At 39.7% G+C, this 13,542-nt stretch overlaps 1 protein-coding gene across 1 annotated transcript; it reads right to left on the bottom strand.

The window, feature by feature from the left end:
• Nucleotides 1–1,992: 1,992 nt before the first annotated feature.
• On the bottom strand, nt 1,993–12,042 carry SLC35G1 (solute carrier family 35 member G1). The gene is made up of 3 exons (XM_028514204.2): nt 11,788–12,042; nt 7,208–7,388; nt 1,993–5,032 (listed from the first exon to the last, which is right to left on the bottom strand). The coding sequence occupies exons 1-3, from the start codon at nt 11,969–11,971 to the stop codon at nt 4,294–4,296; spliced, it is 1,104 nt and encodes a 367-aa protein (XP_028370005.1). The 5' UTR covers nt 11,972–12,042; the 3' UTR covers nt 1,993–4,293.
• Between the last annotated feature and the right edge of the window lie 1,500 nt (nt 12,043–13,542).

Below are 13,542 nucleotides of genomic sequence, written 5' to 3'. Positions count from 1 at the left end.
TTGATCTGACCTATGACAATGAACCAATTGGATTGCTTTTTATTCCTTTTCACTTTCACAGGTAGGGGATTTGAGTATTTCATATAGGTTTAATCTTACAATTCTAAAATGGAATGCCACATTAAAGGTGTTTCCAATTCAGTTATTTAACTGCATTTCAGACTGACAGAACCTTATGAACTTAGATTTGATGATGGTTTGAATCTTAATTTTTTAAGATTTCAAATTTCATAACTCTCCTTTATCCCTTTACTCTCTTAAGTATCACTAAGAACTCCAAAGAGCTTTTGTTTATGTGGGCTTTATATATATAGATAGATATTTACCATGTTGAAAGCAAATTGAAAAATTGAAATATTTATTTAAATGTTCAGTGTTAACATAAATAACATTCTTGTAAAAAAAAAACTATGTAAAAGTTAGTGAGAAGAAGATTGTTTTATATTGTTGCATATCTGACTTAGTAGATGATAGTTGGTATGGTACCTCGGGGAACCCAGCAGAACATTTTCCTATGGATTGTACTTCTCTGCTAAGCACTTCCGGCTCTCTCTTGACACTACATATGGCTGCTCCTTACCCTACTGTTACAAGGCCCCATCCCCAATTTCTAGGACATGATGGGCAGTACCAATGTTCAAGAGCTTTATGTGAACTGGTTTTTGAAGTCCAACTCCAAACCTAGTATTCAAAGTAAGGCTAAAACTTGGATGGGTCTGTCTTTGTGGATCACAGATATACTCTAATAAGGTATCTTGCAGAATTCTAAGTGACTATAGTAGCTGTAGTAGATTTAATATAATTACCAAAGGGGTCTTATAGTGTGCTTGGGGTAATGTCCAGGTTTCATGTGCTCAGCTTAGAATAACAAAATTCTAATGCCCAATACTGACTACGACACCATACACCTAAATCAGAGGCCAACGTACTACCCAGGACATCCAACACATCCCACAGATTACCTTCAAGAGACTAATGTTTATTGGGTGAATAGATAAGAGGCTAAAAGAGCTATGCTGAGTACAGAGAATAGTGCATGAGAAATACACAGAGAATCTGGCTCATGACCCTAGCCAGAGCTAAATGTAATACAGAGGACCACAGCTAAAGTCAGAATGGGAAAGGCAAACCTATGCATAAGATAAAAAGGCTGGTGACCCTTGGCAGCCCTACATGAGCAGATGAGCCATGAAATGAGAGCTGCCCAGCAGTAAAATGAAAGCTGTTAGCAGGAGACAGCCAAATGAGGTTTTTAATCCAGAAGACCATTCCTATAGTTCCTGGTGAAACTACTCAGGAGTAAGGACCCTGCCATAGGCATCATGTTGAAGAGAAGGAGAGTGAATATTCAACTCTACATATTAACCACAGTTCAATACTTAGTGTCTCTGCCCTCCTTTATGGTCTACAAGTCTTTTCTATGGCACTTATCTGAAACATGGGCTGAGCAAGTAATATTACTCTAACAAATGAAGCAAACAAGGAAAACCGGCTCAGGGATACTAAGTGACTTGCCCAGCTGGACAGTGATAAAACTACACTCAGATCATCAGACTTCTAATCCAGTGCTTTATTCACTCTTCCAAGGTACACTAGTGTAGGTGGAAGACCCTGAATGTAGTGGAAGAATGTAGTAGACGAAGATGGTACCAGTAAAAATGACCAAGAATGAATCCACACAACAGTAAGAGACTCCACAATTTAGTAACAAATTAGCTGTGGAAACAAAAGTACAGAGTTCAAAGTTGCTCCAGGCTCTGGGGGTCTAAAACAATGAAGTTCTTACTGAGATTAAAGTGTTTATTTTAGAAATACTGGATTTAATGTAACGATAACAGAGGGACAGATAAACAGTTTGACACTTGAGATTACGTCACAGCTGAATGGCTAGAGGTCAGTCTGCTCTATAACATACATTTTGAAGCATGTAAATGAAAAAGGAAAAAAGTTATATTAGCTAGCACATTTGCTGTAATCATAAAAACCAAAATATAGCTTTCTTTCATATTATTTTATTAGTATTTATAAAATAAAAACAATTTATGAAAATATTTCCCTTTTCAAGATAGAGAAACTACAATCTTAGCAAAAAATACACACCCATAGTTGTTACAATACATATCCTTGTGTATACCTTAGACATTATAAAAGTGTTTAAGAATCACACTTCCAGCATAAAAGTTGGAAGAAGAAACATCTTCTCCAACCTTGGTCATATATCATGACATTCAAGTATTTAAACCACACTATGGAAATAAAACATCTCTAGTTTTACAGGCTCAAAGGGATTTTAACTTTCAAGGCCCCAAAGGTTCTTTTATTGTGCAAGGTAAAAAACTGGGAGAGGGTGCCCAGAGAGTTAATTCACCTTAGGTAGGTCAAGCAGTAGTTTACTTTCCATACTTTATCATGGAACCAAGGGGGAGGAGAAGGTCATGAAAACCCATCTTGGGCAGGACCCCTCCATAGCATCCCTATCTATGTAGTGTGTCTCCTACAAGGACTAATGCTTCAGCTCTAAATGCTCTGATTCTGTAATTATTTATGATGCTTGAAAATGATGCTTTCGCAACTCTAAACTCCAATATTGTGAATTAGTCTAAAGTTATGATAGTGTGACTCTCCTAAATAGACTTCATTTAGGATTTCTCAGGTGAGAAGCATTTGGGACCATCAATAAGCCAAAAATTCCCTCTTGGAACTATTAAAGAAGATCCTTTCTTACTGAGACATAAACTTCAGAAGGCAGGTTCCTTCTTACTTTGGAAGAATTATGATGAAAGGGTGAGAAAGAAACTAATAATCTTTCAAATTTGAAGGCTAAAGATAATTATAGATGCTAGGTCTGACAAAGAGTTGTAGACCATCATAGCTTTACCAACAAAAGGTTCATTGTGACAAAAAAATCATTTGCATGTATTCTCCATTCCTGATTAAATTCCCAAGCATTCCTAAATATTCAATTCTCTTTTTAACTCAGAATATTGGCCTGAATTTCCAGATATAAAAAATTTGTTGTTTGAATTCACAATGTTAATATCATGGTGCAGAACTGACATTTAATACCATACTGATACACTAGAATTTAACAATGATTTTTTTCTCTATTCAAGAAACCACAAAAGTCAACCAACATGGAATACACGGGTCTTTACATTTAACATACAACATTAAGCATTATTATATATAATTCCATAACAGAAAAAAACTATAAAAATAAGTTTAATAGTATTAGCATACTTTAAAAAGTTATTTTTAAAAATATATATTCCAAAGTCCTCTAAGTATTTGGCTTAGAGGGAAAGGGAGGTATCTATTAGGGTGAACCATAAGAAACTATAGTTTTTGTAAGTTAAATAGGTAAAATCTCAGCAATTTCAAATGGTTCAATCTAATAAAATCCTGAGAAAAATTTTATTTGGCATCACTCTAAAAATTCAAAGGGAATTTATAGGAAAAAACATCACATCTTTAGTGAGGGGGAAACACTTTAGGATAGAAATGTACACACTAGCCACGCCAAGATTTCTCTTACAATTTAAAAAAAAACAACAACAACTTACTGCTGTTTAAAAAAAAACAAAACAAAATTAAAATTGTAGAATGATAGTTACAGTTGCTAATGCCACTGAAAGAGAAACTATTAGTCAAATTTGGTGATTTAAAGGCTTCAAAAGTTTACATGTAAAAATTCTGAAATGAAAAGGCACAAAATGAGTTAAAAGAATGGTATTCATTTATTAAAAACAGCCTTGAAAATAAGGCCAATTAATCTGTATTATTAACACCATTAAGTAGGCACCTATTCCAAGTTTCAGCTTTGGCCTCCTAAATGGAATTATATTTCAAATGAATTTTCAATCTAATACTAATCATAGCAGCATTATTACCAGTGAGCTTCTTAGCCTCTACACTGCTAAAAGGTCATCTAAAATTTCCTCCCCACCTATATTCCATCATTATCAAAAATACACTTTAAAAAAATTACACATACCTATATGTGTAATTTTTTTATTAGAGCCATAAAAATGTTTGCAGTGTTTCTTTAATGAACTAATGAATTGTCCTCTTACCAATACCATCCCAACAAAAAACAAAACCAAAAATCACTAGACCAGACCGATGGGCTATGCTTCATTAAGTGAAGATATAACCATATTTAAAAACGGTACTTTAGCTATAAAATTTATTAAACATAATCAATGAAGTAAATGCGGATTTTCCAGGTGTGTGCTATGTTTGAACTGGGTGACAGTGTACTTGTAAAAAAATACACATTTCAACAAGTATGCTTCATTTGGAACTCTGGCACCATTTACGAAGGGCCACCCCAGCACTACTGGCTACTACACAGAGTGCACCACCCACCGTCCACCATGTTGGTACATCGTTAAGGAAAATAATCTGAAAGATAAAAGCAAAAACCACATCCATAGTCCGCATTAGTGCTACTAGTCCTGCTTTTTCTATTTGAACAGCTTTGGTGAGAAACACCTGACCGCCCAAACCAAACAGCCCAATTAGTATAAGAAAGAGCCTGTCTAGCCCACAGTATGGCAGACTCCACTCTCCTAATATAAAGAGGACAACGATGGTCTCCACAAGGCCAAAAATAATATAATACCAAATGCTCAAAAAGTAGTCCACAGATTTCCCCATTTTTCTGAGGATAACTATACTCAAGGCAGCAAACATGGCATGTCCAGCTGCTGCAAATGTGCCCTTCAGGTGGTCTGAATAGCTCTTATCCATCACCTCAGGGTTGGGACCAAACAAAAACGGCGGCCTCACAATGAGGATCACTCCAATGATGGTGAACGAGGTGAAGAGAACATCCCAAAGGCTGTATTTTTCCTTGAGAAGTATGCAAGCAAATATAGACGTAAACACTGGACAGCTAAAAGAGATAACCGTGGCATCCGCGAGGGACGTTGTCTGGTAGGCGTAGTATAGAAGGATCATGGCGATAGAACCAACGACTCCTCTAAGAACAAGGAAGATCCGTTGATCTTTTGGGCCTATGAACCCAGTTCTGTAAATTCAAATGAAGGAATGCATATTAAACAAACTTGGTATTTGTTTTTAAATCACAATTTTAATAAAGTAGTACTTAAGAAGTTTTAACTATCAAAAACTAAGGGAATAGCTAATTAAATATGATGTCCACAACTACTATCTACTTTTAAAAGATGTTTTCTAAATATAGCTAATGCCATTAAAGTGTTCATAGTATAAGCAAATATAATACAAGAGAACTATATAAATAGTATAATTTGTTAGATATTTTTCTGTGTGTATATATATGCTTTTTTTGCAAGTATATAGATACATACTTGCAAAAAAGACAAAGGAAAATATACTAAAATGTTCACTGTGGTTAGACCTTATTCCAGTATAGGTAATTTTCCTTCTTTATATTTATTTTCCCCAAATTTTCTACTAAGTATATAAACACATGAAAATGTGTTATTTTTATAAGAAATACAATTTCAAGATTTAGCTTCCCCATAAAAGAAAACTTGGTCCTGGACAGTGTGCATTCCAAGTCTTGAGTTTTTTTATAAAAGCTGAAGCAATGCTACATTCTGTTTTAGCCATTGAATGAGACAACTTCTCATTGTTCTCATTAGGAGAAGAGTTAAAACACTGAAAAAGAACCTGTGGCATTCAGATAACTGCTACTGCAAGCTTTTTCAATTAAATATTTACTAAACAGAGTACTATGTAAGTTCCTAACTGGGTGCAGCCTGCTGATCTGTGCGAGGGCTGGGCATCTTTAGGGCAGCATCTAGGCCCAAAATGGAGACCCTGGGTCTCTGGAGTTAGAAACAAAAGTGTAGTCACCTTTGGTCCATACTTTGAGAAGCTAGCAGACTTCCATGATAGTGAAACATAAAATAGGTCAAACCAGATTAGCACCAAGGATTTAAGAAAATTCTTCTAGCCCTGGCCGGGAAGCTCGGTTGGTTAGAGCGTCGTCCCCATATGCCAAGATTGTAGATTCAATCTCTGGTCAGGGCATACACAAGAAGCAACCAATGAATACATAAATAAGTGGGACAACAAATCGATGTTTCTCTCTCCCTCTCCCCTCCTCTCTCTTAAATCTAGTGCCTTCCAAAATGGGGACGATGATTGTGTTAGCATCAGTGGTCTACTGCCACACTTAGACATTTCTGAAGTCTTACCATTATTTCCTAAGATATTGTGACTTGTCCACGCTTACATAGGAATTGCTGACAATATTGATCTTAGCAGATTTTCACCTTTTTCACAATATCCTCAGTATACAGAGTGAAAATTCTAAGTGAGTATACAATGTTACAGATATAAGGACACTTTGGTGGCAAGCAACTAAAGCTTTTAATTTGGGATTTAAACATCTTTGCCCAAAGAGAAAAAGAACCAGGCAGCCAGTAGGAACCCAACTGGTCTCTTCTCCCAGAGTTCAACAGGAGTGTGTAGAGGTTATAACAGTGTGAGGAGGATGTGTGTGGAGGGGTTCCATAAGAAAGGGGAAAAGGGGCTTGGTAAGGAGAGATCAATAAGGATGGGAAATAGTCTTCACATATTGTTACATTATATACAAAGTGCTCTGATCTACAATAAATTTCATTTGATCCTTGCCACCACAAGGCAGGATAGAGGACAAAGAATATCATTCCCTCTAGTTTACAGATCAGGACACTAAAATGAAAGTAGTTAAAAAGGCCCTCCTCAAGATTACCTTTCCCCTTTCCCACATCATCCTGGGGTAAGACCTAAATAGTATTACTGTAGCTTTCTGTCTGCCCTGGTAGCAGAGTAACCTGTTCTACTTGAAGTAACCTCTGACACTAGGAGACACTACCACTTCCTCTTGTTTACTTTTTTCTTCCAAATACTAGTTATACCAAAACAAAGAAGGGAGGGTGGTACAAGATGGGTTGAATTATACAAGGAAAGTTTTGTTCTCAAATTAAGGCGTGGGGAATAACTGAATCTCTTTCTCACCCATTATTGGGCATATGGTTTGTGCTTATGAGCATCTTCTTTTCTTTAGGTGACTTTTCCTTGTGACTTTTCATTAATCACAGCCAAAGGGTGTAAGGACTAGTAAATCTATGAGAGGGATAAAGCAGATACTGTAGGGTGAATAATTTGAGCAGGTCAAAAGATTTACAACCATTTATTAATATCATCTACTTTGTAGTTAAGAAATACTTACTTTCTGTATATTAAGCAAGGGATAACGACTAACATTTGGAACACACATCGGAATGCACTAATTTCTACAGCATGGATGTCTTGCACTTTTTTAACAAATAAAGAGCCCACTGAGAAAAGGAAGGCAGACAATAATGTGTAAAACAAGCCAAGTCCAGGACAGGGTGCTTTCTTCTTGGCTTCTGAAAAAGATTAAATTCTGGTTAGTCCTTGCTTCCAACTGTATGTTTTACCATTTTCACTTAGAAATTGAGAAAAATGGGACAGTGTTTATGGCTAACAAACTATAAATATTACCTCCTAAGCATATCCAATCTTTGACTAGAAACATTTTTACCACCAAGATGAAGAACCATACACAAAGGAAACAATTTAAACCTGCTTTTCCCTGACTGTTGTGGCTCAGTGGGTTGGGTATTGTCCCTCAAACCAAAAGGTCACAGGTTCAACTCCTGGTCAGGGCACACGCATGGGTTGCAGATCAGGTCCTGAGTTGGGGGCCTATGAGAGGCAACCCACTGATGTTTCTCTCCCTCTCTTTCTCCCTCCCTTCCCCTTTCTTTAAAAGTAAATACGTAAAATCTTTTTTAAAAATAAGTAAATCTTTTTTTTAATGTAGCTTTACCCTATAAAATGGATTTCCTTTGGCTCACTGATCATCCCTCACCTGTAAGTTGAAAAGACATAAAATGCTTGCCCAGCCAGTAAGTGTTATCTTTAAGAAATGCTTGTCAAGAAAGCCAGAGAAAAATGCTTCCAAATTATATTTTATATCACCTCACTGGGGAACTGGGTTTTATGAAGAGAGTATTCTTTTCTGGAAAACAGTTTATACCTGTGGTCTATGGCTACTTGTTGACTATCTGACTTCCCTCATAAGCCTGTGAACTCATGCGGGGCTGGGACCTCAGCTGTCTTGTTCATGCCTGGCACATGGAAGACTCTGAATAAGTATTCACCAAATGAAAGAATATGAGATAATTTCATGGAAAGATGCAGAGTGTAAAACCACTGGCAAGAGCATAATGTAGAAAGGCACTCTGTGTTGTTATTTTGAACCATTAGTCAAATCTTTATTTAACTTTTCCTGGGTTTTTACTTATCTTCCATTTAGAGCATACACTCTTTGAGGGCAGGGACTGGATTAATTTCCCTTCTGACCCCAAAGTACTCTTTAAATACATTTTTAAATAGGACTGCCATCTAATACCAACTTCCAGGCTTGATCTGAACCAGGAATCTGCTGCTTTCTCCAGGCCATCAAGTGTCCAATCTATTAATGACAGTCTGTATGAGCATTAAACTTCTACTTAGCCATTTCCTCTGTCTTCATTGCCTAAGACAGGAGTAGTACCAGCTTTTGATCTCACCTCCTGGCATTCAGAGGAGAGCAAAATGGAGTAGGGTAAGCAGAGAACTCCCTGAAAAGCCAGACACTGAAGAACACATAAATATTTTTTAACTAACACACACAGAAAAGGAGAGAATAAGAAGTAAACACTACTGGCTCTCATGAGCTAAGAGTGCAACAGAGCTACAGGATGTGTGGGCACATGCAATTTGTAGTAAAATCAGGATTATCATTCCTATGTAGGAATTCACAATGTGTTATTCTGCTACAGAATAATATTGTATACTGACATGTATATGTTTTTAAATGTCATTCCCTTATAAATGCAACAACACCAGGTGATATTTCAATAATGAGTGTTGACACTTTCCCCACAAATGACACTTTACAAATTGGGACCGAAGTGTAATGATGCAGTCTTTCTGGTGACATTCTACAGCCTGACCTTCATAGTAAAAGATACCATTCTGGCCAGAGACTTCTACCTCTTTCTGTTCTAGGTGCAAACTGAAGAGAATGATTTTGAGTTGGCAGTTGTCATGTTACAGGTTGTAAGTTTTAAGTGCCAGAATCCTCCACATTCTGTTCTGTAATTATGTGCTCAGATATTGCAAAAACAAACTGCATAAAGCCCTCAGCCCATGAGAAGGAAGCGTTAGAAGACTTCTAAGTTAAGCACCGCTAAATACATGTTTGACTGTGGTCAGCCTTAGAATTTAGCTTCTGGAATTTCAGAATTCAGGTCCAAATAAAATAGTTTTTCTTAAAAGACACCCAGCCCTACCCCCTCAGACAGAACAGAATGAGAAGATCAAGGACAGAAAACATCACCCTCGTTTGTATTTCAAGGATCTTCTTCTCCAACCTAAACTTTTCAATTTTTCTCCAGGAATATTTTAACATGCTATTTTAACTCTTTGAGAACTTAATTTCACACCCTTTGCTCTGATTATCTTTTCCTTAAAACACATACAGTCACATATTTTCTTGCCTCTAAACACTTAAAGGCCCCCCTTCCTGACTGGGACAGGACAGTTGTAAGGCCTAACTAAACCTGATTATCTGTTAATGAAGGTGAGAACTGATTCTACACAGGAAAACTTCAGTCTCTTACTGAGTAATAATTTCAATTATCTCTGTCAGTAGAGATGAGCAAGACAGTAGAATAATCCAGAGGGGTTTGCTTATGTAATAATCTTCCATGTCCATATCCCACTACAAGTATATCTAATAATTTAGTAACTCTGAATAATTCAAATTAATTGGCCATAGTGCAATTTCCTGAAAAGAAAACAGAAAAATTGCTCAATTTCTCTAATCTCTGCTTTAAATGGGTGATTTGCAACTCTGTTTGGGAATTAGGACTAGTAACTTTTAAAACTTTATTCCAAGCCCTGTCCTTAGACCCACTGAAACAGGATCTCTGCAAACCATTAAAAGCTCTACTGGTTTGACAATCACCACCACACTAAAGAACTCATTCCTTCCAGAGGGATATAAAGCACAGACCTAAGACAACTTCTCCTGGATTCAGTCTAGGACTCACACTGTCCCTCAGATGTCTCAGAGTAGATGTATGCTGTCTGTGAATATATAAAAAATGGTGAACAGTTTCAACCTGAACTTGAAAATGAGCTTTGCTGAGATAACCAGTTGATTCAAGAGGCTAAAATTATACTATAACAAAGTTCAATGACAACAGAACTGTATTTTCAAGTGTTTCTGTGGCAATCCTCTTCTTGAAATATTTTGTTTACTTTTTAATAACTGTTACTAAGTCTTATTGATGGAAACTTTCTTTAAAGTTTTAAGACCACCAAGAGTCTTAAGTGCAATCCCTTATATTTGTTTGTCATTTTGCCGTGTGCTTCCTGAATGAGCAGTATTCCTCTTCAGTTCACAAACAGGGAAAACACGTTTGCAAAGACTAAACTCAGCATTCCACCAGGACAACATTTAATCATAGAATGATATGGTGAGAAACTGACCTCTTCAAGAGCTGCACATCTGGCCAACTCAGTTTAAGGTAATCCCTACTCTAGAGGTTCTAGCCCATGCGTAAATTATTAGAATTCTGATAATTTCTGTTAGCATTTAGGGCGAGAATGGAGCAAGAATCATCTTCCCCGGGGGTTCTCTCTCAAAACTGGAGAAAGTGTATAAAGAGGAGGGAACCTGGGGTTGGGTAAGAGGCTTGAAAATCCTGAGTCACACTTAAGGGAGGCAACTCAGGGGCTGAGGTGGTACAGGCTGTGTAACTTGGTCTTGAAAGGACATCTGCCTATTACCCTCTTCTAGTGAACTGCTCCAAGTGGGTAGTGGAGTTCAAGGAGAAATGTGCTTGAGGCTAGTAGAAAGTGCTCTGTGCTGGGTTTCTAGTAAGCTGGTGCTACAGAGACCTATGCCCTGTCTCACTCACACAGGTCAGATCTTCAAAAAACAAAACAAAAAAGTGCAAAGCTCTCACTTTCCTGAGCCTCACTTTTCTTTACTTTTTTGCCCGTATCTTTTTAAAAATTTATTTTTATTGTATTTTTGTTTCCATTATCATTTTCCCCCTTATATGCTCTCCCCACCCCCTCAACAATCACCACACTGTTGTCCAGGTCAATGAGTCCTCTTTCCTTTTTGTTCAGGGCCTCACTTTTCTCGCTTTTCAGAGTAAGATTAAGGGTTTTTCACATGGGATCTTTGGCTTTGGGGACAGGCCCATGAACCCCTTAACCACGTAAGATTGTGCCTGTCTTCTTATGCGTCACTTGCTAAAAAGTCCTCCTAACCCAAAAAGGTCAAGAACCAATGATCCCACTCAACTTGCTCTTTGGGAAACACCATCCACCACCAAGATCACTTCATGGTTAGCTCCCTCCCAGCCACAACCCGCTGCAGGATGGCCTTTCTCGCTGACCCTCCGACCTCCGACCTCGGCCGGGAGCTCCAAACTGCAATCTGATTCCACGGTCCTGCCCCGCAACACTTTAATTATAGGAACAGTTTAGAATCCCAAAAGGGTTCCGAACACAATCGGAAACTTTCTCCAGTCTTCGCAACGGCGGGTACTGGGGATTCTACTTTGCTGCCCCCAGGTGACAGGTCCAGGGTTTTCCACAGCTCTGGGCAGGGGAAAGTAGGTAATGCGCCCGCGCCGACGGCTGCGAGGATCCCCATACAGGCACCCAACCGGTACCCCAAGGGCGAGACCCGCGCCAAGGTCCACACCTCACACTCACCAGGCTGCGCATGCGAGCAGCACGGCGAGGATCGGCACAGCCAGCACCACCCGGAGTGGGGGTCCGGTGTTCCCACTTCCTCCGTGGCTGTCGGCTCCTCGCTCGCACCTGGGGGCGTGTCTTCTGTCAGCTGCAGACCGGGCTCCTGCAGCTCCGTAGCCCGAGCGCTGTCCACTGGCCGCATTGTGCAGCCTGCGACCTCCCCGCGGCCGCACGGCGTCTGGCGCCGGCAGCCGCGGCTCTGCTGCCAAGCTCTTCCGGCGACAGTGCGCCTGCGCGCGTGCCTGGCCCCCTCCTTCTCCTGGGGGGTGGGGCTTGTCCTCCCCTGCCCTCCCCTGCCCTCACCTCCAGCTCTCCAACAGGAGGTCACTCCCTCTGTGGGTGAAGCTGCTGTGGCCCCAGGTAGCTGGAAGGTGCCCACCCTTCTGCTGTGGTCCAGGTAGCCTGGCCAGAACTTTGGAGTCACCTTTTGCAAGACAATGCACTCCTTTCTGTGGTTGTGGAGAGTGAGGTCCTGTGGCCTCCTCTTGGGGCAGGCGTTCTGGAGGTTAGAAGGGTGTATTTCTATTTATCTCTGTGACCATATATTCAGCACCTCTGGGATACCCTGCCCAGTGCCTGGGATAGACCTTGCCAAGTACTGTGCTTGTCTTTGAAGTATCAAGGGTTTTTCCCCATTGTCTCAAGGAGGGTAGAATTTCACTGGTTTTAGATTTTAAAAGTGTGTGGGTGGGGGTGGATTAACACAAAACCATTAGGAAAATATTTAAGACTGGGGCAGAATTCATTTATATGTTCTTTGTAACAGCAGGCAATTATTATTGGTTCTTCCTTCCCTCCCTTTTGTTTTTAATGGAAACATCCTAATTTGATGAAATGTAAGATTCCAATATCCTGATGTCATCACACTGTTAAAATCAAAGATATATGTCATTTGCCCCCAGGATTCACTAATAGCCTCTTTATATAATTCTTCTTTCATCTCTTTGCTTGCTTTAAATGTGAAAGGACAGTATTTGAGCCCTGGCCTTGTGGTTAAGTTGGTTGGAGTGGCGCATCCCATACGCCCAAAGGTTGTGGGTTTGGTCCCAGGTCAGAGCACATACCTAGGTTGTGCCTTCGATCTGTTACAAGAATGAGTGGCCAGAGGGGAAACAAAGAGAGGGAGGAGCAAGGATTCATGTCCCACCCACTGACTCAATAGTCCTTAAAATTCTATGTATCTTTTCTATTACCTGGTAAAGAAAGCCTATGAAGCTGTGCTTTCATCTCAAGGACCCAAAGGCTGGAAAGGGCTCACAGTGCCCAAAGGAAAAGCCCATTAATACCTTTGGGTGTGCACTGCCACCCCCCAAGCAAGGCTGGCACCACCTTTACCTGTCAGTCAATATGTAACTTCTTCACCCCATCCTGCCAACTATGTAAATCCTCAGAATAAAGGACTCTGGGTCTCAGTGCTCTTGGACCTCTGGCTGCCTGGCCACCTGGCCTCCAGCCACGTGTGTGCTTGCCATCCTGGCCTTTGGCTGCCCTTACTTTTGCTGCCCTTACCCTGCTTTACCCTAAATCTATGCCTTTCACCCCACTCCACTCCTACCTCGAGAAGGCCGGTTCTCTTCCATGACAATGTATCACTAATAAACCCTGCTTGTACACTAATAGATTTGCTGTTCTGTAATTCTTTATGGCATTGGCAAGAAGAACCAGGTCTCTTCCAGTAGCAAATGCCCATTTGGGTGCAAACAGGAGGCAACG

Source organism: Phyllostomus discolor, chromosome 5, assembly GCF_004126475.2.
Source record: "Phyllostomus discolor isolate MPI-MPIP mPhyDis1 chromosome 5, mPhyDis1.pri.v3, whole genome shotgun sequence".
NCBI lineage: Eukaryota > Metazoa > Chordata > Mammalia > Chiroptera > Phyllostomidae > Phyllostomus > Phyllostomus discolor.
Note: the sequence above shows the minus strand (reverse complement) of the source record. Positions and strands in the feature narration are given on the sequence as shown.